The sequence below is a fragment of the Anticarsia gemmatalis genome, chromosome 17, assembly GCF_050436995.1.
Source record: "Anticarsia gemmatalis isolate Benzon Research Colony breed Stoneville strain chromosome 17, ilAntGemm2 primary, whole genome shotgun sequence".
NCBI lineage: Eukaryota > Metazoa > Arthropoda > Insecta > Lepidoptera > Erebidae > Anticarsia > Anticarsia gemmatalis.
The window spans coordinates 8,622,140-8,649,904 of record NC_134761.1 but is presented as its reverse complement, the minus strand read 5'-3'; the positions used below and the strand labels follow the sequence as shown (position 1 = coordinate 8,649,904).

Sequence of the window (27,765 nt, the reverse complement as noted above, 5' to 3'; positions counted from 1 at the left end):
ATGTCACTACGTACTCGAGCACTCGCCTTATCAGTTTAATTCATCTACCCTTTATTTTAAAACACGCGATGCTCCTAATGTTGACGAGGGAGTGAGACGGGGCAGTTGCGCGTTGTAGGTGCGAGTGGGATGGAAGATGGCAGTGTTTCTCAACATGTCGCGTTTAGCGGTGTTAAGGTTAATGGCGCTATTTGTATAGCAGTGGAGATGTTATCGGCGGAGGCTGTGGCGCGACCGACACGAACATTTTATTGTCTACATCGACATCGGATAATTCTCGGCGGCTAAACGATTTGAATATACTTTAGGATTTAGTGTCTTAGCATTAGTTGTAAGATTTCTGCTTAGATTCTGGTTTTAATGAGTTTGTCAACATTTGACAGTATTCATTTTCTATCTTACGTAGGTACTTACAAGCCTACTGTGCAGAAAATAAACTTTTTATAAATAAATCATTTCAACTCCGTTTTTTGTAATAAGGGGCCGATTTAACCTAACCCCTTCCTCATTACCAATTCCTAGCAGTGGGATATTAATGGGTTACATTTACCTCGCTAGAAGTAGTAGCTCTCGGCCTTCCTGACCGCGGACGATCTTGATTAGTGCCAGTCTCCTTGTATCGGGTTATTGCGTTATGAACACAAGTCTTCGACAACTTAAATTGAGAGGCAATCTCACGTTCAGATTTGCCTTCGTTGTGTAAAACAACTATGACAGCACGAGTTTCACTGCTAATTTCGCGCACTTTTCCCATTTTAAGATGTCTTCACTGTCACAAGGATGAGCTCAGACTAAACGAGATAAAAAAAGATTAACTTCATGAAAACTCAGGTAATAAATATGTTTTAAAACGTTTAAATAATCCTAAATTCCAGTTAACAAGAAACAAAAGCAAAATATTCAATGTTTTGGTCGGCTCATAAAAAATTACAATGATTTACCATTTGGTCGTTGCGCAGCGTTCATTGATGTTTTGAAACAATAGACCTTTCTAGGACGATAAGATAAAAATATATAAAGAAAAGGTTCTTAGAAATTGTCTAATAACAATAGAATACACAGATGTTCAAATTAGGTCTTTACCATATGGACTTGAAATAATTTGTTGGTGACGAAGATTGACAACTGGTCTCAAACTTTTGACCGGCAGTGTATATAAGTTACTGTAGTTGAATGAAACTGTTATTTTTAGCTAAGTACTTTTAAACCTTTATCGTATCAAAATACGAGTACGAAAACAATACAATCAAGCGAGCGATATAAAAAAAACATTTACTATTTATGAGCGCTCGTATAAATATTTTCTGTGTATAAATTTCGCATGAGATATCAAAACAATGTAATTTTAAATGTGAAATACGTTATAGCCAATATACAAAAGAATATACTTTGTTGTATTACAATATTGTTTATTAAAATTAGGCTGTTCTGAATCTGTCAGGGTTTTCTCTCGGGGATTCAAAAATGTATGTACAAAATACGCATATTGTTGTATGTTGTACGGTATATAATTATACCGTAACATAGTTTTTAAACTTGTTCAGACTTTTACCATTGAGAGTTGGTAAATCTTAGGTTTTACCGGAAAATCTTAGGATTTACCACAGTTCGGGCTTTTACAGTAACATATACATTGGAACTATACCTATGTGTTATACGTGTCATTTATAGCACTTCTTTTGAAGAACTTTGTGAACAAAACTTTTGTGTAAATAAAACTACAAAAACCATTTCTAAGTCGCAGACAAATTTTAGTCCAATAATATATTTTATACTCGTAGTCCAATAATCTAATATGCTGCTGCGTACTAATTACTATATCAACACTGCGAGTGATTTTCATTTATCCATTCTTTAATTTTTTTTAATCCGAAGGCAATCCTTTACAATTTACATAATAAAATACATTATTACTAGAAAACTAATCTCCCTTACCCGTTCCCCTTTGTACAGAATGATAAAATTAAAGTATAATAACACCACTATCGCCATGGAATTACAAACACGATATTATGTTGCTATAATTGAATGTCAATCGTCTGTCGTGGCTTGTCATTAAAGGTGGTAACTGTTTGAACAAACGTCGCTTGTCGTGAATAAGTAATAATCATAGGTTATTAGTACTCGTTCACTTCATACTATACGTTCTGTAACTCGATTATCTACTACTATCGACTAACGACAACTGGCTTGTTATCGAGAAATTTTGCATGAAAATCTGATCAGTAGCACGATTCTCTACTACTATTGACTACCGAAAACCGGCTAGCTATCGAAATTTTGACATTTAGAATGTACTGCCAAAAAAGTTTCTACGACGCCCGTCAGAGGCGCTGATCAGATTTTCATACAAAATTTCTCGATGACAGGTCGGTTGTTGGTAGTCGATAGTGGTAGAGAATCGAGGTACTGTACAGCAATTCTAAAATAGTCTGTACTGCCGAGTATCGAGAGTTTGACATTTAAAATGTACTGCCAAAACAGTCCCTACGGTGCCCGGTAGAGGCGCTAAACAGATTTTCGTGTAAAATTTCTTGATAGCCGGATGTCGGTAGACGATAGTAGTGCAGAATCGAGCTGGTATTAGTCCATTAAGATATTTTCCTTGGTCTTTTTACTACTTTCCAAAAGTCTTATGGTTTTTATCCATAAAAACTTTTTCCAGTAAGTAAAGAAGGTCAGACTCAGCCATAAAGCGCCAGTAGTTGTAAGTACAGATTTTTTTTTGCTATTGTTAACTGTATTCCTGGATAGTACGTTATGTGGTTAATTATTTGCTTTGCGTTATGCAATTATAACTCAAACGATACGAACGTATGTACCTATTTTGAATTCACATCACAACAGTAGTATTTAGTAAAGATTTAGTCTAAATATAAAGACATTTTATAGGGTATAATTCTGTCTTACTAGGTAGGTACATATCTAAGTTTCAAATAACTTCTAAGAATACAACTTTCAATACTAATATTACTGTAAGGGCGGTATGTAGGTAACAGTTATTTGCTTAGTTGAAATTAGACTCCTATTTGCGTCAGTAAAATTACCACGCCACGTAAAATGTGTTTATGTAAGTGAAACAAGCATTAAACCATGTTTACATCGACCAATATCTAACCAGTACTCGGCAAGTTTAAAGCGTTTTATAAATAAAAATACATTTTTACAGCAACCATTTTGTGGTAGATGCAGCATAATAAATTGGACACTTAACTTATCAACTACTATTTTCCTAAAAAAAAACCTCGAAATGGTATAAAATACGTAATTATTCGCTCAGGTAAGTGTTTATGCTAATTCGAGTTGCTTAAAAGGTAATGACACCACAATTAGGTACTTACGAAGTGTTATTATCATCGCTCAGTCGAGATGAGCATGCGGCAAAAAATATATCTCGATTCAATAGCATGATTGACATTTCTGTAGCCCCCAGGCGCAAAACCTGTTCGCTTCAAAAGCATTTTGATTGTACCCACACATGTGTATGTATCGATAGCTCGCTTATATGTGAGCCCATGTCGAATCTGTGCCATTTTTTATATGAATGTTTTACAATAATCTGCAAACTTTTATACAACGGCGGATAGTAATTCATTCAGTCAATAAATATTTCATATGGTTGTTAATTCAATTTCAGTGTAAGATGACAAATAGGAGCGGCAAGCAAGTATCCAGGCTCCCGGGGGATCTCAGAGGCTGTGTAAGTACCATTAAGCCGTCTGTAATACACCAAGTAAGTATTTGCATGAAAACGACAAGATATTTGCATATGCAAATTACGTTCCGTCTTTATTTGGGCCGCGGACGTTAACTCCACGTATTTATGTAAATGCGAGGCCCCGAGCTTTCCCGATAGCCGTATCTTAAAACTTAGTTCTATTATTTCCGAAAGCCCTTTAAATCAGTTACCGTGTCGATTTTTTCATCATCCCACTCCACGAAACAATTATCTTTTATGTCTTCGAACCACGACAAAAAATAGACGTGAATAGAGCGTTAACAAGGCAAAAAGCGTAGTCTATTACAGCGTTTAATAATGCCATTATAATGCAACCGAACCGGCTCTAAGAAATCGTTCCAAACGGCAGTACAAGACAAGAGGCGAGTGAACAATAACGACGGCACCGCTCATTTTTGTAGAGCCAAAGGAAAACAATAAAACAAAGAGAGCGCAAAAACGACACCGTACACGCAAGCGGGGCTCTCGAAAAATAGCAGCGGCACACACGCGACGCGCGATGCCATCCGCGCCCCACGACCAATATAAAGCTGGCACACATGCCAGAATAAAAAACAGCCAACCGCACACGGGCACAGAACAGCATGTAGCCAGCTCGCCGCTCAGCTTACCCTCGCACTCGTGGAGGCATTCGTGCGTGAACCCAACCGACTCGCTGTGTACATACATGGCTACGTACTTATTACCGGTACGTGTGTACAGCGCTGCGAGCTGCGCGCTCCGAGCTGCGGTATCCATTACGCCGAGGAAAAAGCGCGCGAACCAACGGTGTGTGTAATTGATTAACAGTTTGAGAACCTGTTGACGAGGAGTGACGGCCGGCTGCCGCTCTAACAACCCCCTCGACGGAGTCTCATTGATCGCTTTAAAATCTTAATAAATGCATGTCATTTCGCTTAACCACTTGTTACAAACGATCCGCGTAGCGAGCTTATAATCAGTTTCGTTGGTAATAACTGTTACCTTATAATGAAATTTAATCACCCAAATGAATGTTTAAACATTAAATCGAAGCGTCTCTGATGTTGAATAATGCAAGCTTTATCCGGCTCTTGGCAAGAGTTCAATTAAGTATTTTATTGCTAGGATAAAAACGCTAAGGCGTATTACAATTAGGTGTAAATTAGCACGAATAAATAACGGTCCATCGGTATTAAAAGTGATGAGGGACAATAAAGTCAGCGAATTGTGTGATGTAGTAATAAAAGTGGTCGGGAAGAAAAAGAATAATTTATAACAATAAAATGGTGTGCGGAGATGTCGCGCCGAGCCGCGTCTGGCTGCCGAGCTGCCTGTTCCACCCTACATCAATAATTCATGCGACATCGCGCCATTGAGAAAGTGCTCTGTGATCGCCATACTAATTTAACCATTGAATAACTAAAACATTTCTTTGTGATACTCAATTCAATATACGCACATAACGACACACAATACATTCATTGTTTAGATTTATTAACTAAACGATAGATCACTTCAGTGCTATCGAACAGAACAATAAAACGCGGACATATAAAGCCACAAATACTTATAGTTTATGAAACGTTAACGTCAGCCGCTGAAATAGTAAACATGAAACATGTGTGGCAACAATAGAAACAATTTCATTGTTTTGGAAATATATCCGAATTAGGTCCAAGTCGACAAACCATATATTCTTTTAATAATATTAAAATTTGATTCCAGGAATAACAACTGCAATGACGATGAGGACTAGTAACAAAAATACCATACGAGATGGGGTTCGTAAACACTCATTCCCGAGAGAAAAGCGAAAAGTACCCGACTGGATTAATTCGTGTAATTTAAACTCCAATACCAGGAGAATACGAAACTGAGGCGGTATTCAGCTCACCGACGCCGACGTCGACGACGTATACCGGTGCAGACGAGTCACTAACTATGAATTCTATGCAACATCGGTGAAACAGAATTCATAAAACACCTTAACCGTAAATCAAAACAACAGTCAAGAATCAACATTTATTGCTAACACAAAAGGAATGAAAGAACTTCTTGAATTAAAGACAGAACATATCCGTTTCATTTATTTGTTTTACTATTCCAATCAAATCTGTGTACGAGATGTGAATTTCCAAGTGGCACGATGACGCTGCGTTTATGACGCCCGTGTGCACTAGCCCCGTGGGGAGGTCGAGGGAGACAACGCGCCCGCCGCCCCTGGAGGAGTGAGGGAGAGGTGGATATTTCATCGACTCCGGCTACAAGATGGCAGACGTTTGCGGTTGATAGTTTATAGTTATTGCGAGCGAGTGCGACGTGTCCGGAGCCGCTTTATCACATTGTTAGCGTTGTTATCCGCGTACACCGGATTAAGTGGAGATCACACTCGAGCCCTGACTCACTCGGACAATGGCTTCCGGTAATGGCTTTTAACATTTACACCATCTTTTATGTGTTCGCCCTTCTGATTTATTACAGAGCGGTCGTTAGTTTCACTTTGTTTTCTTAATTATCATATTCCTTCTATACATATACATATAAAAGCATTCAACTTTATGGCGTTTTAATTAAAAACAAGGACGGAGCGCGGTAAGAATTTATTCCCCCCATCTAACAACTTCAAAGGGCGTAGAGGTGTCGCGCGTGAATATAAATCTCTCGGTGGGATAAAAGTGGGAAAGCTCGGATCTATATAAATGTTGCAATTCGTGCCTGAGCCGAGTTCCTGTGATCGATTGCTCTCACTATCGTCGCACTATTTCAACTACAAGACGTCTCATTTATTCCTGTCATATTCAAAGCGTTTTTATTTCACGCGAGGAATTTGTGCGATAAAAAGATACGTATGTTTTTATAAGCGGACGTGAAGTATTATAAACATCGGCTCTGTTTATTTTATCTCTCGAGTCGAATGCGAGTTTATTGAAATAAAATGCAAGGTAAACTGAGCGCCGGGTGTCGGGCTGCGCAATAGTTCGCAGATGCTCGCAGTACTAGGGGAGCACAAAGCCACGGAAGATACACGAGCTAGGTGTCGAGCCTTTGCCCATAAATCCGCCGGAGCAAAGAAAGCGTTAACTCTGATTTACCGACGTTCGCGTCAGTCGTGACGGGATTGAACGCGCTGCTAACTTGCTTTATTACCTACCGCGGGTTAACAAAATAATCATATAACACTGTACAGCACTATACAACGGTACAACACACACGAAAACATTTAGACAACGATTTGGTAGCTAGAAATACGAGTACAATTCGGTAGTTTCAGAGAAATGACAGCGACGGTGGTGATTTAGCAAGAAATCGTCGGCGGGATGTCTGCGCTGAGATAGCTATCGTGACGGATCGCAAAGCTCCGAGAAATTCTGTCACACGGACAAAGGAATTGTGGACACGTGACCGGCGACCGACAGCCACCACCGGCCACTACTATCGTATGATTTAAATGATAATGTTTTCTTTCAACTCGAAAAGACTACAAACCCGGTTGACATCAACCCTAAATTGCTTTTCAACAGAATTCAATTAAAACTTTATTAATTTTACAAAGAATCTTCGAAGAAACTTCAATTCGTAGAAACGGTTACGTTGTCAAAGTTAAGAAAATTTAACTAATACAATTTATACAGAGATAAAACTTCAAAGTCGGCCTGCCCGAAACCTGATTCAGTGTGTCGGGGTGGGAATACTTGAAAAAACAAAAGATTCTGTTTTAATCCACTTAGTAAACGGACAGAGAGTAACGATCGTGTTGTGGTGTAATTTACGTTTAACTTGTGAAATTTATTCGATAGCTATAAATTAAATAGTCACTGAACGTAACGTATGTGCTAACTGAAAATAGAGCGAGCGATTTGTACTCACTAGCGAGTTATTAGTTAAAAGTAGGGCTGGGTAATTAGAAGCACATTTGGCGGGGGCCGCGGTGCCGCGGGCGAGCCGGCCATGTGTCCGTCGAGTCGACACACTCGACACGCCGCGCCACCTTCATTAAATAATTAAACCGTACTACTCATGTGCACTCACGCTAATAGCCGTTTTACCGTGGAAAAAGTCATAGAAAACAAACACCTGGCGCGACTAGTTGCCGCAAAGTGAATTACATCACAACAAAGCGACCGTTCTACTATACTAGGAGAGCAGGAACGATTCGCAGCTCGCAAATTACACTATAAAAAATTTAAATCTACTATTATAAATGCTTCAGCCGAGTAGAACATTGTTGTTTTAGTGCTGGCCAGGACGGATCATAAAACATTTACTATTCATGCACGTTCTATCCCTGCTAGAACGGATTGTAAAAAAACTTTGTGTACTCAACTGAAGAGCAAACAATTAATATAACGACTTATGAAATTGTCACATTATGTGCAGCACGATAATATGATGACCTTGCAAATGAGTTAACAATGTACATACATGACCTAGTTAACAAAGAAAACAAATCAGGGTATTACGTATGTAAATTATTTGTGATATTTTAAATATGCGGAGTCATTTGATACAAATAGATATGAACAGGGCTGCCACTATAATTATGTAGTTGAAAAATCAACACTGATACTATGGCATAAACTGTGTTTAAAACACAAATTGGTAACGAGGTTCTTAAATATAAAAATGTTTTAATATGTTCGGCCATAATTGGTACGAAGTCACGTTAATTCGATCTCACGTAGGTTTTATGTATGCATTTACGCGAGTATTTTAGTATGTTTGCGTGTTTATGAAGTCTTGTTTCTATTTTAGAGCCATTCTAAATATAAAAAAACAACAAATTGTTCCGTTGTAAAAGAAACAAAAGCGAATCGGAACGTGGCGAAGTAATGATTTATTTTTACGTAGAGAATGAGCGAGCGAGCGCTGTACAGACCACCGCTAAGATAAAACACAAATTGAACAAATAATTCCATTCACTATGAAGGCTGGCCAACAAGATAATTTCACGAGATTACACCAAACTAATAGATCTGATGGATTTTATCTGTTCGGATAGAACTAATTGCGTTTTGTAACTATGTTTTCATTCAAACGTTATCTCAGTGTACCGCTATTACACTTTTGCACTTATCGCTCTGTTGACAGTTAGACATGTAATTCGACATCTCGTTTATATTACTTTTTGTTTGACGGTGTTTGCAATAAATTTCAATGAGTACGACATTAATGAATGTCCCTGATGGATGGAAGTGGGCAGTTACCGTCATGGTGTCTGATAATCTGACAGTACTTAATACACCGACTGAGTAAGTGTGTACTGCGCGGCTCCAATAGCAATTTCCTGGACGAGCTGCAATGCAAATGGCCGACTTCTCCAACGATATTACCTCCTCGTATTTATTTTAGTACCTCGTTTAATCATACTGCAATGTAAATTTAGCTTCGCCAAATTGTAAATATTTTGTTTCAAAGGATGAAAATGGCAAAAGTATAAATTGAAATGAAAAGCAGTTGTAATAAATTAAACTTTTATAATCGACAAATAAAGCTATATATCTACTACAAAAATATTTTGTTTTAAATTAGAGCAATAAATATTGCAAAAGCCATTAGTGCTCGCGTACGTCGGCACTCACGCTCGGCGCGTAGCAGCGACCGACCTCTTTATATCCTCCACGAGACAATAAAATCTGCGGCTATAAAGGCTGTCGCCTCACAACGTGACTTTATCTACACTAAAATGAATCAATCAGCCATCAACGACTATATGTATCGCGACGTGCGAGTCGGTGCTTCTCGGTGTGACGCTCCAATGATGAAATCACCGATCTGTATCAGTCCGCTATCATTACGCATCGGCATAGCTCGGCCCAAACATCCGCACCTACAGCTCTCACAAACGATTCGGATCGACTATTAGCCGTTTCGAATAGGTCAAAGCGGCAATAACGACGCAGATAAGGATGTATCTCACGTCGCCTCGTATTGCCTGTAATTTAATGTCGTTTCAAAATAGCAGCAATAAATAGTAATTCGCCTCAGTCGGCCGTTATTGTTATGAGTGCTAATGCGCTAAGTCAGCTTTAATGCCGGCCTAATGCGCGTCTCTGTTCGGCTGAATGGTCGCTGATGTAAGTCGTTTAGCGCGCCGCGCCGCGACAATGCCGCGGACATTAAAGTTCACACGCATCGTCGACTACGCAAACAATGACACCGTGTAACCTTTTTTTTACATCACATCTCGTAATTTATAATAAATTTATTGCCGCGGAACCGTTGCTCGTGTAAATTTACTTTGCGATAAGTGACTTGTGTAAATAAGGATGTCGCATGCCGTTGGCGAAACTATATTTTTGTGATGTTTTCATCGCCGTTTACGAGTGTTTCAGCCCATCAAACAGGCGTGTCCTGTTAAGTACATGAAGAAGGTAAGTGATTTGGGTGAATCGCCGAGGGGTCGCGCGGGGGAGGGCGGCGGAATGTGGCCGCCGAGGCGCGGCGTTTGTGCCCCACAATAAAAGCAACCATAATAAAGTTCACACATGTCGCCCGTACCGCAAAGAAAATAAAACTCTCACCTGCCCGGCCAGTTTTGTCTTACCTGCAAAAGATAAAAATATACAGTTAAGTAGTGGAACATTACAAGCATTAAACATTTTTAACGTGTTTCTAGACGTACAGTGAAGATATTATGATATTTATGAACGACGATGCGAAACCGTCATACCCTTTCACATCTCTATTCTGAACGACTTAAAAATAGATTTCATGAAGAAAGACTAGATAATACCGACAATACTTCAGTGGTCTTTTTCTACTGGGTTAATTGAATGGAGATGCAGCTACAAAAAACTTAAGACCGAAATTTAACCATTGAAAACAAAAGCCGTTTGTACCAGGCGAGCATAAAAACGAGCAGCACGCGGCAGTTGGGCCGCCATTTGCATGGCGTCCAGGATATTGCGATCGGGCACAGCGGTGCTCAGAGCAGCAGAAATAAAGGGGACGCGGCGCCTTCCGTGCTCGCCGACAAATGGACCGCCGTTAGTGCAGTGCCTTTGTCACCCGCCACGACTCGGCCGTGCCACTATTAAACGTCTTTCGCAAAATTACTACCAAACCGACGACGAGCCAAGTGGGGCTATTCTTTTGAGCTCATCTACACTTTTCTTTGTGAGAAAATGGAGAAAAATTCAACGATATTAGAATGGATGCACAGCACTATGACGTCACGCACATATTTTTGACGGCCGTTGGAGTCATTCCAAGCAAATAAAAATACAAATATAGCTGTTTTAGGACTTGTTATTTGTGTTTTATATTCATGTCGTACTTATTTTTTAGCGTAAACAAATGTAACCAGAATCACAAAATACGACGATATGTTTATCTCTGTTTATTGTACTGGTTAAAGTGGTGGAAGCTAAAGCAGAATACCGAGAATATATTACAGTGAAGTCTTTAAAACTCCGTGAATACGTATTGAAGAGTAAAGTTAGCAGCTGTCAGTTTGAAAATGGTTGATTTATCGGTACTTGTAGTAGGCGTATTATGTTCGTTTTATGTCGAGGTTCAGTACATTAGTCGCCGCGTGGTTTACGAGGGAAACGTGACACAGATGAAACGTCGTTTAGCAAACAACAAAAGTTAACAGGATATAACGTTAATGTTTTCGCTACCAAGTCCTTAAATTCACACAAATCTAAGCTATCAAGAGTAATCACTCCCAAATGTTTAATATATTGCTTTAGAACATAATTTTCATAAAAACTTTAATAATTTATGTACAATAATAGACATTGATACACAAGAGGTACGTAAGTATTTTTTCTATAACAATACAATTGCTCATTTAATTTCAAATCCGCAAGTTTTTGCACTAACAGAAAAACTCCGAGTGTTGTTAGAATGTAAATTTTAAATGACTCGTAGTTCCATTGTGTTATGTGTATATTGTAGAAGTTTGTTGCCAGTGTTGCGACATACTGTAAAATTGTTGTTAAGAAAGTTGACATCTTTTCACTCGTAATGTATGGTGAATGGACAAGACGGCGTGTCATTCATTGTGAAGGAATGTTAACGACATAGCACAGTTTGTGCGCAATGCTTATACTGTGACAATGTTCATAGATACCAATTATGGCCATTCAGTTAAGAGATGACCCATTTTATCGACAATTGAGGTTGTGTAGTTATGGTCAAGTGTCGGTCTTTGAACTAACCATACATTTAGAGCTTACTAACGTGTGATAGTTGGTATCGTAAAATATGGTATATCTGATAATTATACAAGAATAATAATACTCTTGAATGGGCTAAGTATCTCCTATAGTACACTACATAGTATATAGCAGACTGGCTTCTCGCGTCTGTCCCTATGTTTGCATGTACATATGCTTAGATCTCTAAAACTACGCAACGGATTTTGATGCGGTTTCTTTTAATAGATAGGATGATTCAAGAAAAAGGTTTTTGTGTAAAAGGACTGTTTAAACCATGCGAAGTCGGGGGGCCGCTATTTGTTTTATAAAAACAACTGTACTTAACAGTTTTTTGTAATTGGTTTTGGTTTATGCATGAATTGTCCCCATTTGATGTTACAATGAGCAGTTCTTTTTTGTTAGCTTACAAGTGTGACAGCCACTATTGTACAATCGTTTACAATGTCGGTTAAATATTTCACACCGTAGATATTGCATAAATTACAATACACTACACCATTCATGTATTGTTACGAAATTACCGCTATTTTGCATTCTTTAAACAAATTGTTTAACATTGGATATTATTGTAGCAATTTTATTATCTCGTAACACAAACTAAAAGTAAAATTAGGCAATAAATGACAACGAATAATTATATTTTACGATTCATCAACTCGAAATGTGACATTATAATCAATCAAGCATTCAAAAGGCGGGTAGCAGATGAGCGCGGCCGTCAGCCATTAGTGTCGAAACAGTGCTGTACTAGGGGTCCATCAAGCGGAGAGGCAATCTAGTCGGACGTAGCGGCGGGCCGCGGTCACCGAGCCAATTACTGCGGCGCGTCAACAGTGATTTACGATATAATGGCCAATCGCGGACTCGACGCCTACATTGTTTAAATGCCCCGGAACGGCTCGATGCGCGCTGAGTAATGAGCATTATATTAAACGTTCTCCCCCCAAGTGAACAAATATAACTAATTATATTGCAAAAACTGCCTAACTGATATTACTCAAGCGTTGTCAGCCGCCAGCCGGTTACTAAATACGTAATCGTAGATGTCTTAATATTTCAATAGCATTAACGCTGTTTGTAATGTTTATATTCATCAATCAACGGACGCATTAACATGATTAAATCTGACATTAGACGGGTTATCATTTAGTTACGTAAGATGATACTTGATCAATGATATCGTGGGATACGAGCGGATCCCGGTGACCGCTTTATACAGTAATTTAAACTAAATTATGTATAATTATTGATACGAGTACCTGCTATTAGTTTTTATCCGAGCGGCCGCGGGCGTAAATGACCAACTAGATATAATTAAGTGTTCAATTTATAAATTAACGGAGCAAACAGGTTCTTTTATAAGAAAACGTCTTGACTCAGTGGCGAGACTCGGTGAGGGAGTCCACAGGAAATAAATAATCGTGAGTTGTGCTGTAAATTGAGTGTAATTATGAGTGTGTAACTGTACACAAAATTACACCGTGTACAATTGTACATCGATTTATACTCGGTGCACACCGTAACTTAGATGTGTGCTTATGATAAGAAGAACGAGATAAGCGTGAAGAACATGGAATTAAAATACGCAGCATTATGTTATTTATTCATCAATGGCTCATAAGTCGACAAGAAATGGGCTGTATCTCCTTAAGCGTAATAATGTTAATTGTTACAAAGTAATAAGTTGTAATAAGACCATAGTTTCCGTTCTATTAAATATTTACTAAATAAATAAATCTTGTAAAATCACGAACTGTATTAAGAACCATTTAATAAACAATTCACAATTAGATTTATTTTAAGTTACAACGTTAATGGAATGGGCGCCACTGATTGGACCCTTGTCAACAAATTATTGATTTTATCGCCCCCAATACTACTTTATCATTTCGAAACTACGAGTAGGCAGATAAGATACCACAGTCAATTTAATTCTCATACTAGTCTATACAATATTATAAATAAAATACTTGTTGATAAAATACGTTGGTAGAAACATTTACAACTCATAAACGCGCCATAATACTCTTATATAAAATTCTAAACGATGATTTATATGTAAATGTGTGAATACTAAAATATGTATTATTCATTTACATTATAAGTAATGTGAATTCTCTCAAATAATAAAATTATAACATTATAATTAAGATGAACGATAACGTGAGGTTTTCGTATTTTAACACCTAAACACACGAATAAACCAGTTTTGAGAATCGGTTTTAAACTGAATAACAAATTGAAATCAGCATGCTGTACTCACTTGGTTCAATATTATGGAAACTATATTTCGTTGTGTATCAAAGTTCGTTCTCGATTCCTACTCATAATTGCTTTTGTTATATTTTTGTTACACAGTATCAACTCAAAATAAAATAAATAGTTTTACATACGTATCTAATACTATTTGATGTTCTTTTTATCGATTTATTTTTTGTAACACGCTATAAAAACAGCAATAAACATTTGTCTTAATCTGTTTTCGATTCAATCAATTTTTTTGGTGATTAAATAGAGTTTTTGTGTGGCCATTTTAATTTCACGATCACCATTTGCAATCAGAAACGTATCATATAATGTAGATTAGAAATACATAACTTGTACATTAAAGTTTTGTAGAGTCATACATGAGAATGTGGAAAAACAAAAGAAAAACGATAATGTATTGAATGTATTCATATTTTTTCCTTGCGATTAAACGATTGCGATTGTGCCGTTTATCGAGTTGACATTTTTATGGTAAAGTTGTTATAACTGATCAGGTTCCGAGAAGCACATGTCATGTTTCGATAACTTATTTATTTTTTGTTGTCGATGGTTCGCACGCGATGTGACGTGTTTGCGGCCAGTCCAGCATCTTAGTCGATTATTCACGCGATTTCAATTAGCTATAAGCCAATCTGTATAATTATTGTGGGCGTGTTATAAAAACTATTAATACTCTTTATATTTATGTTCGCCGTGTCGTGATAACCGGCAGGCATTGCGGAATATCACCTAGCGGGGATGCGAACAGGGCTGCCCTTTGTTTTAAATGATTATGTTTTTAATAATAACACCTACACGACGTTTACTAAGCATATAAATACATTTATTTAAGTAATAAGCTAAGCCCAAGAGTTTTTATCGTCATTCTAGATTAATAAAGTCTAGACATTAAACATCTCTATGTAAATGAGTCTATCAAACTTGAATACCAATGTCGAAAAATATAGCGTCTACCATTCTGCACTAATTAAGTACGGGTATTATTTGTCTTATTTCTGTAGACGATTGTATGACAAAACCAAACAAAACGTAGGTAGGTACATAATTATTGAATTTTAATGATGTTATTGTATTTCGTTAATAAATACGAGCTCTGTTTTCTTAACAACTGGAATATTTCTTGTCACGTTATAAATGGACCGTGAACGTATAAATATTGTCATAACAACAGCCGGATACCATAATAAGTATTGTTGAAGAGTTGAAACAATATTATTGTACTCGCGTTATTTGACTACATCATTCCAAATTCCAGCTACACGCCTCAATGGCAACATATTTTTTGTACTTGGATATTTTTTTTAGACCGAACACAATAGCCACCTTTTTACAAAACAAATAGTGGATAAAAAGACTTCACGCAAAGTCCGTATTTCAATAACAGCCAACTGTGATTCACCTAAACGTAATTGGACTAACTAGCGTCGTAAAAGGCGGAGATAATCACAAAAGGACTGTGGAAAGCACAAAGTTATGCAACTTAACGATGACTGAATTTGAGCTATTCCAATTTGCGCGTTTACAAAGCTAGATTCTCGTAAATAGTGAGCTGACAACCCTGTTCACTTGGTATTTTCATTAAAGAAGCCGTCTCATTAAAGACGTGCCGTTCGGTCTGAGCCCCTGGTGGCAATTAACGCGGTACAAAACTTTATTCAGTTGTCGCTCCGCCGCGAGCCGTGATGGCTGAGGAAATTATTCTCAGCCAAGCCGCGTACCTATTGCGCGCCATTTGACTAACATCTTGCCGCGTTCTGTGCGCCTGGTACTTATGACTCCGCACGACTCTTTAACAGTTAACCATTTAACAATAAACTCAACTGTAATAAGTTGGTGTGGCCTTTCAATTCGAAATAATACCTAATTAGTAGTTAATTTATTCTCATATATAATAGCGTAGAAGTGCGCATAACATCAAATTATCATTTATTTATCTTAATTAAAAGTGTTTGTTTCGCACTTATCGTTTTTATATTATTTTAATCATATCTCTAATACTCATAATACGATATCACTTTAATTGGATCTTTGTTTACAATCAATTAAAATCTAATCATGGTTAATTATGTGTTTACTTATCAGATAATTTTAGTTTAATAGAGAATATGAAATATGAAAAGCATATCGCTCTCAATAAACTCAACTGTAATAAGTTGGTGTGGCCTTTCAATTCGAAATAATACCTAATTAGTAGTTAATTTATTCTCATATATAATAGCGTAGAAGTGCGCATAACATCAAATTATCATTTATTTATCTTAATTAAAAGTGTTTGTTTCGCACTTATCGTTTTTATATTATTTTAATCATATCTCTAATACTCATAATACGATATCACTTTAATTGGATCTTTGTTTACAATCAATTAAAATCTAATCATGGTTAATTATGTGTTTACTTATCAGATAATTTTAGTTTAATAGAGAATATGAAATATGAAAAGCATATCGCTCTATATGATGGACACGAAAGGATTTTTAATCAGATGTACGTAGGTAGCAGAATTGACACAGTCGTATATCGTCGTAATTTATGTAAATCTCATTCGTTTGTTGTTGTTGAACATTGACATTAAAGTGTAAAAAGATTAATATGAAACAATTTATTCACATCACATCTTTCATTTATGGAAGCAATAGCATAAAAATCTTATTAATGCAAAAACAAAAGGAATGTTAATAACATCGTGATAAATTGCGATGCATCGCCTTTAGTTTACTTGAAGACATTAGTCATTTAGTATAAACATGCATTTGGAATTATGTTTTGTTAAAAACATTTTATTTGTTTTATTTTTTATGAAAACAGAAGCGTTTTAAGCCGACATGTTCGTTCATCCCACAGACGATAACCGTCAAAAAAAATCTTTCACAATAGGCTATTGTTAACTTTATTTGAACACGACGCGGTCTATTTATACAATACTCGAATTAAGTCACAAGATGTGTCAAATTAAAAACAAAAATATTATGTTAGAGCGCAACTATTGCTCGTGACATAATATTTGTTATTAACGTGAAATCGATAAAAGCGAATCGATACTATAATGTAAAACTTTTGTTTTTTTTTAGGTCAAATACTCTGATAAAAAAAGGTTTAATATGAACATAAAGCCTTGAATTATTCAACAAATTAAAACGTACGCATTAGTAATATTTATACCTGTCCGTTGTTCATAAAGTCTGTCAAAAACTCGGTCAGTTTGAGCATGGCTGATCTAAATGCGTCCCGACTACCGACTCGTTCAGAAACAAGTAATTAAGTCAATTTGCTCGGACGTGCGGGCAAGCTGTTATATTTCATGTATTCATCAGATAACCCGTCACATTTCACGTTGCACGCTTGATAAAAATAAAACGTTGGTTTATTTTCATCCATCCTCGCACGACCAGTTACACATACAGTGTTGCCAATGCCATTTATTTCACAAAAAATATACGCCGTTGTGTGTCACTTGGAACTGTAATTGAAAAGAATTGATGTTGCCACCGTCTATTGTTTGCGATACACGTTAATAAACGGGAATTCAAACTTTTACATGTGTTTTCTACCACACGTGATCGTGTGAGTATTTATTTTATTCTTGCTAAGTGCTGTACTGCATTTTGAAGTACTTAATTTGCCAGGTTTATTTGAAACATTGACTATTTTATTCGCTTGAGTTTGAAAGTCGAAATAAATACAAAAGAACGATTTCATCTGTCTTGTAACTAATCTCGTAAAGAAATTGTAACGAAAGTTTTTTGTGAGTCTTTGTTTTAATATTCAGTTAAATACTTTAAAAGAAAATATTGATAGTTAAATATTTTAAATTACTTGAGTATTATTTTATTTACAACGCATGTACTTATGCGTATAAGGTAAAATATTTCTCTCTTTTAGACTTACATTAACGCAGGCAGTGCAAATTAAACAAGTGTAAAGAACTAAGTATTAGACTTGAACAGATGCGAATACTAATTGCTGTTTAAATACCGATGTCTAAATTAGAAGACATTGGCATCTCAGTAACGCTATTGAACTGTATCTATAGAAACAACGTTCTCTATCACGCATACATCTCGTCATACTGTCGTTAGTAGTATTTAGTGGCCTCTAAAACGTATACTGAATGACGTTTATCGTCTCTGACAAGTGGACGGACGTCAAACCTACTACAGTTTTAGATTCGACATAGTACCACACTAATGATCGCTGAAAAATCTAAATGGATCATATATTTCACGTTGGCCTACAGTTTTCTTGTCAACAGAGCACTCTAGCCCTGATGATCCGATAACAAATTGATGCTTATTACAACGCCCACAAGACACAATTTTGTCTATTTGGCATCGATGAAAACTCGTTGGCGTAGAAATAGACGTCCGCGGTTGCGTGGGCGACATCACATCTAAATATTATGGATACAAACATTCCGAATTAGCCACGGAGATTAAGTGGAATGTACACTTTAATAATATATTTTCTCTTAATATTGGAGCTGTCAACGTGTCGTTTTGTTTACGATAATTATGTAAACACGCCGGTCGTAGTCTAAATCAACAACATTCAAATTGAAATGTTTTGTACTAAGTAAATTGATACTCTCAAATATTTACCCACGCTCCTCTAGACCACAACTGGTTCACGGATCAAATAAATCTATCCGCACTAGGGCTGTCTATCAACAAAATTAAAGGTCAAAACTTTATTATCAAATGATGTTACATGTTTTGAATGCTTTTATTAAAATTAGAATGAAATTAGCATCACAAGTAAGAACTCATGAATAATTTATGGCACGAAACATAAAAGTTTTAATTTTTATAGCGTTTACGTGATGAAAAAGGCTTACATTCAATGTATATTTAAAGTTCCCTCGGCGGGTATAAAGCAGCGCGTATGAGGGGCAGATTACTTTTGGTAACCCTAGTCCGTGTCAACTGATAGCCCGGCTTTGCGGCACACCGACCGAACGAGCCGAGAATCTGTGCTCACTAATACTAGGGGAACAGAGCACGGCCGAAAGTAGAGAATGCACATCACAAACACGGGCGCACACACAGCGACACACAGTCACACACAGGCACACACGCAAGGGAACAAAGCACAGAATCGATACGGGAGGCGGCCTCCCCGCGTCCCATCGAGGGGATGAATTTAAATTATTCACAGCGGGTATAACTGCGTGCCGTCTTTAACAAACAAATTACGTATGCGCACCTAATAACGCGATACACGAGGCGCTCGGCTTCTGGGCCACCGAGCTTTCAATTATAACTTGGTAGGATAAGCGACGCGGGTTGGATTTGTAATTACCTCCGACCGATGGCTGCGAGCCGCGCTCGGAATTCACTAATTAGTTCAACTATGTCGTAATTACCAGCTCTGTGAAATCGTAAACGGTATTAAAAGCTTTTAGCTCACTCACTCAACACCGACACACACCGTATATTGTTGAATTTTCTTAATTAGTGCCGTCTAATTTATTGGCAAAGTCATACTCGTTCATGTCGGCGAGAAGGATCGCTCGGCGCTCGGCTCGTTGAATGGGTAATAGTAGTAGTAAAGTTCAAGGGTAGGTAAGTAATTGATTCAACGGTTAATACTTTGATGAGGTAGTCAATAAAAACATTTGTGGATGATAAATCGCTTTGAACGTGTAATAAAATGTAGATATCGTGACTCCGCCTCTTCAATAATTAAAGACCTCGAACGAAACTGCTCCCTTTGAACGATAAAGTGCTCGTTTCATAGATTTCAAATATCAAAGCATCGATCAGAAACAATATTACGTACAAGTATGAAGGCACAATGGAAAAGGAAATACCAGACATCGATTAAAGAAAAGGGAAATGCTCGCTTCAATCCCAATCATCTGCCCTAAACGCCGACACAAAGTAAGAAAGTAGGGAGCGTATAAAACGTCAAAAGAGATTGAATATCGATTGTCGAGTCGACAGCAATCTCGAGCTCTCGTCGGGAACAGACGCGCTGAGACGCGAGGCGAGGGCTCCGGGGCGGTGAGGTGCGGGGCGAGAGGACGCGCGGGGAGGGGCTCGAAGAGAGGAGCGCGGGCCACTTCCGACCACCCGTGACAATTTATGTTATTGGCACCGCGCTGCCCGCCGGTGATACGGGAGTACGGGACACCCTCACATGTAATTGTTAGTTGGATACCGCAGGATATTGGGGAATTAAACGAGAGCGGTGATTGATTAACCGACGATAACGATTACGGATATTGTGGCGGCCCGATGAAAAATGAAGGGAGAGGAGGAACGCCCCGCGTGTCATTAAATAAAGCACAATCGCTTTAAAAATACAAACGCTGTCGTCGAAACGAAAGTGAATCGAACGCACGTAATCGGCCCGCTTTGGACAAAAATAAAACAACAGCGCGGCGCACATGCACGCGGCACTCGGCCGTTTACAGATTAAGCCGAAAGATCAACAAATATATATTTTAATCCGACCCAACAGCATTCTCGCATTTCCGGCGGCAAAAACTCCACACATGGGCGAGAAAAAACCCGAGTTATTATCTTAAGTCGAACCCAGCAGAAACCATTAGTAAACAACACGGGCACAAAAGAGGGCAAAATAGCGGCTTATAAAAAAAGTAACAAAAAATCGGCTTTTGATCCCCAGCTCCCCCATATTTTGTTTGTGAAGGATTTATTAGTCAACGAACTAGTCGAGCGATCCGATTTGTGAGCAACTACATCTCTTATTTCGTGTAGTTTTATTGAGCTTCATATTTTTTATCGTACTTCTAACGGGCGTGAACATGAAACTTGGTTTTATTTCATTAGGATAACTTTGTGTGCACATCAAAAACAATATAAGATAGGTATAGATATCTCTCGCTCTCTCATTTCTAGTACAGGTATTTCCTCTATATCTGTATTGAAATACGTGGAATCCTATCTATCTATTATAACGTTGGATAGAACGCAATATGTGATACGATGGTACACGACAAATCTGTTAGTCGTCAGTGTCGAGCAAAACTTTCCACTGAACAAAGAGACTCAGGTAAACGCCAGCTGTGGATTACTGCCGTGACCGACAAAACAACCGACTCGATCCAGGATCCGGTCGACTACATATCCAACGACTCCACAGACGACTCAACCAGCTCTCACAACGAGAATAAGCGTGTAACTAACTTAAATCGGTTTATGACAACTAACATGTAATTTATTATAGAACGCTACGTTGTGTTGCGCCACTGCGACATATTGAGTTTAGTGTTAATAGAAATAATAATGGGGGACCTCGCAGCTTCTCAATATGGCAGCTGTCAAATGGCCAACAAACATTTCGAGTGGAATAATATTCAGTTACTCAGCCAAATTGCACGACCGTTAAATAAGTAACTGTAAACAGAAACCGTGCACGAGCGCCGGCGAGCCGCGAACACTGAACCACACTGAACTGACAGAACTACTCGACGTAGAGTCTCGGTGAGCCGGTGGAACGTGGATCGTGATAACTTACAGATCACTGCAATTAATGTTGAATCAATTTGCTTTGCGGGAGCGAATATTTATTATAGTTTCAATTGTTCATGACATAATAAACGAGAACGTAACAAACCGCAGCCGAGTATAATACGAAGCGGAAATAATAATGGCATTTGTTAGAGTGGAGCGGGCTGTCGGCGCCGCGGGCTTTGCCCGGCCTCACATCCTAATTACGCCAATAATAATTACACAGTAGCCGCCGGCAGCTGGCTGCAAACTACCTCCTCGCGCCTTCTGCTGTCTTGATCAATAGCTTAATGAACTTTGAATAGAAAAACATTTCATGTTCTACGCGCTCAAGTATGAAATTAATTACGAATAAGTAGCACATTTCCACTTTATGAGGACAGCTAACACGTCTAGTAAAAGTGATTACAATTTATTATTCACGCATGCCTAGGAACGTACGGAGAAGTTGTAGTAAGAAGCGATAAACAATTAACTTCTCTCGGGTATTTAACATTTCATTTCATGGCGAGCACTGCTGAAGAATAATAATTGTTATGGTGCGTTTATAAAAATTATCATGATTCGTTTCGGACCCTACGGATAGAGTTATTGCAGGGCCAGCCCATTTATTTTATCGCATCAATCAATTGCATCGTGTATAGGTTATTAAAATTTTAATTCACGGCGTGAAGTCATGGAGCTCGGCTGTAGCAATAACGTTTGTAAATGAGTGATGATTCGCCCGAGGCAGGTAACGTGATACGAAAGTCCCAAACGTATATAAATAAAGTCGTTGATGCGCAAAATTCGTGAGTTTATCACTCACGTCGGAGAAGGTTCATTTTTACACGTCTCACTTGTTATATTATCCTCTCGTTCGATGCTCTCGAGGGTATTTAAATAACTGATAACCGTAAACATTCCGTCTCTCTTTTTATGTTGTATAATAACATGAGCGTCGGGTTCACAGCGGCGGTATAAGAGCTACAAGAACATAAAGTGTTCGAGAGGTGCAATCAGTGGCAAAACAGAAATTGATTTTAGGATTGGCGTGAGTCGCGGCACAAGCTCTAACATATTTATTTAATGTAAGCGGTGAGCTTGGCAACCAGTTAGCAGTTAGTTTAGTGAGAACACTGATCAGCCGGCAATCAACATGTAAATTTATTCAGAGCGATCGGTATAATCGAGCGCTGCGGTGCTATTAACCTCATTTGTGACGACATATACATGTTAAATATCATGCTAGTCTGGTCACTTTGATAGAAATTATATTAATTTATCATGTCTGCCGTGGTTATAAATTAGTCCATCCCTATATTATACATTTGATGTGCGTCCGCTTTGAAAATTGATATTATGTTTAATATTTTATCACATCACGGTGATCTAGGAAAGTGATGATCGTGGTGTGATAAAATAATGAATGGTGAATAATTTATATAAAATTTTGAAACAATATCACTGATATATAGAATAATGGTGTCTTTCAAACATTTTCTTCTTTTATGATGCCTGAATCTGGGATGCACCATGAACAATTTAGCATTTAGAAGACAAAGATAATCATAATCATTCAATTTGTTACGTCATTGTATCACTAGATAAAGGTAAAGGTTGAAATAAATACGCAATTTATTTCGTTTCGATATAAATATAGAATGTGTTTGTTAACATGATTAATGTTAGTTATAAATACTTAAGGCATTTATCAATTTTGACGTCTGATTTAAAGTCTGAAAGATAGCTATAGGTACATACACACCTTTATCAATACTAGTAAGATACCTATTATTCTTATCATTTCTTTATCTCCACGTTGTCAGTGAATAAATCTTTAAATGCAGTCAACATCAGTGGGGAAAAAACGGTAACGTAAATGTATGTTATTAGAATAAACAGCCACATTGCTACACAACGTACGCGATCACAACCAACGAATTGAAAATTATTGACGAGGGGTGTCACCCCTGTTCGAAATTCGCTCATAATAATAGTGTATTATACGACAGTTTAAGTACCAGGAGAACAGACAATGGTCACGAGTGAACAGATACTGTATCCATAAGCAAATATAGGGGAGCAACACACCCGGCCGACAACCATTCCTACTATCTTCATAATCATTACCAACGAACAACGGTACGCTTAAAGAAGTTGAATTTATATTACAAAGACCGTTGAGATTTTAAGTAAATACAGCTACGTAAATATTTCAAGCACTAAGACTACAAAAGGACTTTGAAGTCTCTTTTATATTTTTTGTCCTCGTTCAGCGCTATCATATTTTAATAACATTAAGTAGATTAAATCTTTGAACATTGTTAGAATAAGAGTAAAGACTTCAAAATTGATATCTCGTCTTTAATTATCACTGTGAAACTTTTCCAGTTAGGGGGCGAACGTTAAATTGATTCCACAGGCACTTTAGAAATTTTTAGAGCCCTCGACAGTGATTAATGAATGGAATTTGGGAGACTGGGATGTGTTCGCAACCCTCGAGCGAATAACAAGAAAAGCAAAGGGAGGATCCCTCCTTAGATTCACCCTATACATTTATGCGGAGCAGTAATTTTGTTCGTGCTATAAAATATTGCGGGCGCGGTATTGCTCAAGCAGCTGTCGAGCGCCGGGCCTGATAAAACTTTAATGTAACAAACTAACCATAATATGATGTGGTCGATCGTGATGAGTTCATACGAGACGTGGCGGTTTGCATAAACCTTAGGCAATAGCTCGGAGTCACGTCGACATGATAAATGATGCGTGTCTTGCATTCGCTTAAGCATTGTGAAAGACGTTCATTGCATGCAGCCCATGCAGGTGCACAGGCGGGATGCTTCACTGGAGCTATTTTATTCATGGAGTAACTCATCTACTTTATAGGAGGCAGGGAAGCGCCCGGTCATTACGGAGAACTAATGGCGAAATACACATTAGTTTTATTGTTTTATGCGTGCGGAGCGCGTGACAATTTCCGACTACATTAATCCCTCTATGATACAGAACGGCTAAGGATTCCATGGCTTACTATTATTTTAAAATGTCACCATGATCACAGCTAAATAACTTGTTTCGAAATCTTATTACAAAGGATCGTTTATGTCTACGTTTTTATATGTAAATCCGAACCTTTTACAAAAAGCAAACCTTGAATACAAATCAAAATTCACGGCACAACGGTTGATTGCGGATTCAAGCGTAGAGCATTGTAGTATAATTTGGCTTTTGCAATTCTACATAGAAGATACACAGCCTTATTTGCCACAGAGGCCACAATCGCATTAATTTGTGGAGTGCACCGAGTATTGTGACGTGTTTGTGGCGAGAGGCGCGCGGGGCGAGGTGCGCGGCGGGGCGGGGGGACCCGTTGGGGTGATTTAATGAACCGATGCGGCAGGCGACAGCCGAGGATTACACCCCACGACCGTTTGCACTCAATCAAGCTCGCAAACAGCCCTAAGCCCGGACAATTAAATACACTGTTCCGAAACAAACGGATACACACGCGATAAGAGCAATCGGACGATTAGTGAGCGATTACCGTTATCAGAGGCGATTGGCTGATCGATAGATTACATTGAGTGAGTCAACAGTGCGTGCACTTGGCCTGAGTCTATTTCTGTGTTATGAAACCGTAGCCCAATGCTAGAGGCGACCGGAAGTGCAAACTAGAGTTCGTTATTCGTATCCATCCACACTGTCTACAGTCCTGCTCATTTTGCTAGCCATTCCTATAAATGCTATCCAAGCTAGTGAAGCAAGTAATCCAGATTTCAGGAATTAATTTCAATATTTTGTAAATATTTGTGACTGAAGTAATAAGGAACAGAGTTAATTACCTTAGAGTCTGTTTTAATTTTCTTGGCTGGAGGCTGTGACGTGTGCGTGTCTTGTTGCCGCGAGTCGTCAGGCTCAGGTTTGGAAGGTGTGGTGGGTGTGTGCTGCGTGTGTGGCGTGTGCTGCGGGGGCGTCGGCGCGGGCGGCGGCGCGGGCGCGGGAGTCGCGGGCGCCGGCGCACTAGGCGCGGGGGGTTTGGGCTCGAGGCGCGGCGCGGACGCCGGCCGCTGTTCAGGTTTAGGAGGCGCAGGCGTCGCTGCCAGTGCGGGGGGCATCGGCGCAGGCGGCTGCGGCGCGGGCGGGCCCGGCGCGTTGGGCGGCGGCGGCACCCGCGCTACGCCGTTCACGTCGTGGGGAGGGTGCGGGTGGTGGTGCTTGTCTCGCGCCTTGTCGCGCCGGTGCCCTCCCGATCCCCGCTTGGCAGCGGCGGGCGGCGCGGTGGCCGCGGGCACCGTCGGCTTGGGCTCTCCGTTCATCTCGTTCGACTTGACGATCTCGTGCTTGGCCTCGGAGCTCTTGGTGCCGGGCTTAGTGCGCTTGATCTTCATCTTGAGCGCGGTGCGCTGCGCGTCGGGTTCGGCGCGCGCCGCCATGCCGCCCGCCTCGTCCGTCTTCTCTATGTCGGCATCGAGGTCTATGATAAGGTCGCCGATGCCGATGTCCCACTCGTTGTCATCGTACTCGAAGTTGGCGGGATGCGCGTGGGGCGCGGGGCGAGCTCCGCCGGCCGGCGCGCCCTCCCTCATTGGCGCCGCCATGCGCGCCGGCTCGCCGCGCCCGCCCCCCGCTGCCCCGCACACGCACACACCATTGTAGCCCTGCAACAATCACGACAACACTCAACACACGCACACCGACACAACACACATCGTATTCAGAGGATATCACACCATGTTCTAACTAATTACATTTTCAGATAAAGTTTAGGACAAGTGATATAGAAAATGTAAGATTAAATCGATTTAAATGAGTACCAATCGAATCGATCGATCAGGACGATCGCTAATTAAAATTTTATCTCCTTGTATCGATGTAAGTCGAAAGAGGATAAAATTTAAATAACAACATCGGCCTGACCGGCTCTCGGGCTATAAAAATTAATACACCGCCGTAAAAACCACTTAAATGAACATGTCCATTTAAAATTATTCCTTTATAGAAATTTCATATCGTACGAAGTTATAACCAATTCAAAGGGGCAATAATCGTAAAATAGTCATAAAACAGCGTAGATAAGGCCGGTTACTCTCACAAAGCGTAACATAAACCCGGACTAGGTGCGTACTTAGTGCCACAGCTATGCGTATTTATTGCAATTTACAGTTCTGAGCATCAGATTAATACGAGATGCAAACTGCCACGAGATTAGCGATTGCGCCGCGCTCTGCCCACAAACACTTTATACGTACCACTACTACGAGTAATACGAATATTACGAGCCCTGCCACTCGTTCCTACTTATTCTAAATACTTTATGAGCGGAATTTTAAAAGCGAAGTGAAGTTACGTTCCGTGCCAGTGTGCCGTTTAGGAATCCATTATCGTGTTATCTATAGCACTGGTACTGGGAACTGTTGTATTTTATCACACGCCTGTCTAACGCCCGAATTCATTGTTTTATGATCCCATGACAAATTCACTGGAAACACAAGCGACATCACGTTATTTGAAACTATACCATTGTGTGGACTGATATAGAAATCGTAATAACATATTTTTATCCGTTTCTAGGTATATTTAAACTATTTTTGCGTTGTATTCCGCGATCGTAAAACACAAGTTTTTAGTATATACTTAAATAATAAAGCCCGGGTGTGACATACTTAATTACATCTGCAATAAATGAATATGCATGAAATCGAAGGAGAATCCGTTATTTTTACATTCGGTACTAGATCTATAAATTATACTTGTCTGTCAATTCATCAATTAAAATCATTTACCACGTCAGTATCAATAAACTTTATTTATACTAATTGTTAATTAAAGTGAGACAAATAATTTAAATGTTTCTAAACATGGCCGGCGTTATGCTCCAATAGCGCAGTTTCTAATTTAATAGGAAAACAGCGCAACAGGGGGGTTTTGTTATTTCAGGGTTGACCAACTGTGTTTAATTGAATTCATTACAATTTGAATCAGTGACCTGATTTTGCCTCAATAAATGTAGGTCTGTATACATTCCAATTGAATTGGAAAATGTAAAAATAGGTACCCATGATATAGAAGCCTAGTGAACAACAGAAAGCTTATAAATGGAATCTTAAGAACTGCGTAATATTTGCTTTCATTATGTTCTTAATACTTTTTAATGTACATCGAAATGCTTTCCCAT

At 38.8% G+C, this 27,765-nt stretch overlaps 2 protein-coding genes across 6 annotated transcripts in view; one reads left to right on the top strand and one right to left on the bottom strand.

Annotated features, from left to right (window-relative positions):
* LOC142979735 (uncharacterized) overlaps positions 1 to 27,765 on the top strand; it is a 150,730-nt gene that overhangs the window by 3,549 nt on the left and 119,416 nt on the right. The gene's annotated exons all lie outside the window — the stretch shown is intronic.
* The window catches only part of LOC142979732 (uncharacterized), a 95,163-nt gene that overhangs the window by 30,292 nt on the left and 37,106 nt on the right, over positions 1 to 27,765 (bottom strand). For all 5 annotated transcript variants that reach the window (XM_076124842.1, XM_076124838.1, XM_076124840.1 and 2 more), the window contains exon 3: positions 25,433 to 26,248. In XM_076124842.1, coding sequence (XP_075980957.1) covers positions 25,433 to 26,188 — 756 coding nt within the window. In that variant the 5' untranslated portion in view covers positions 26,189 to 26,248. The remainder of the gene's footprint in view (positions 1 to 25,432; positions 26,249 to 27,765) is intronic.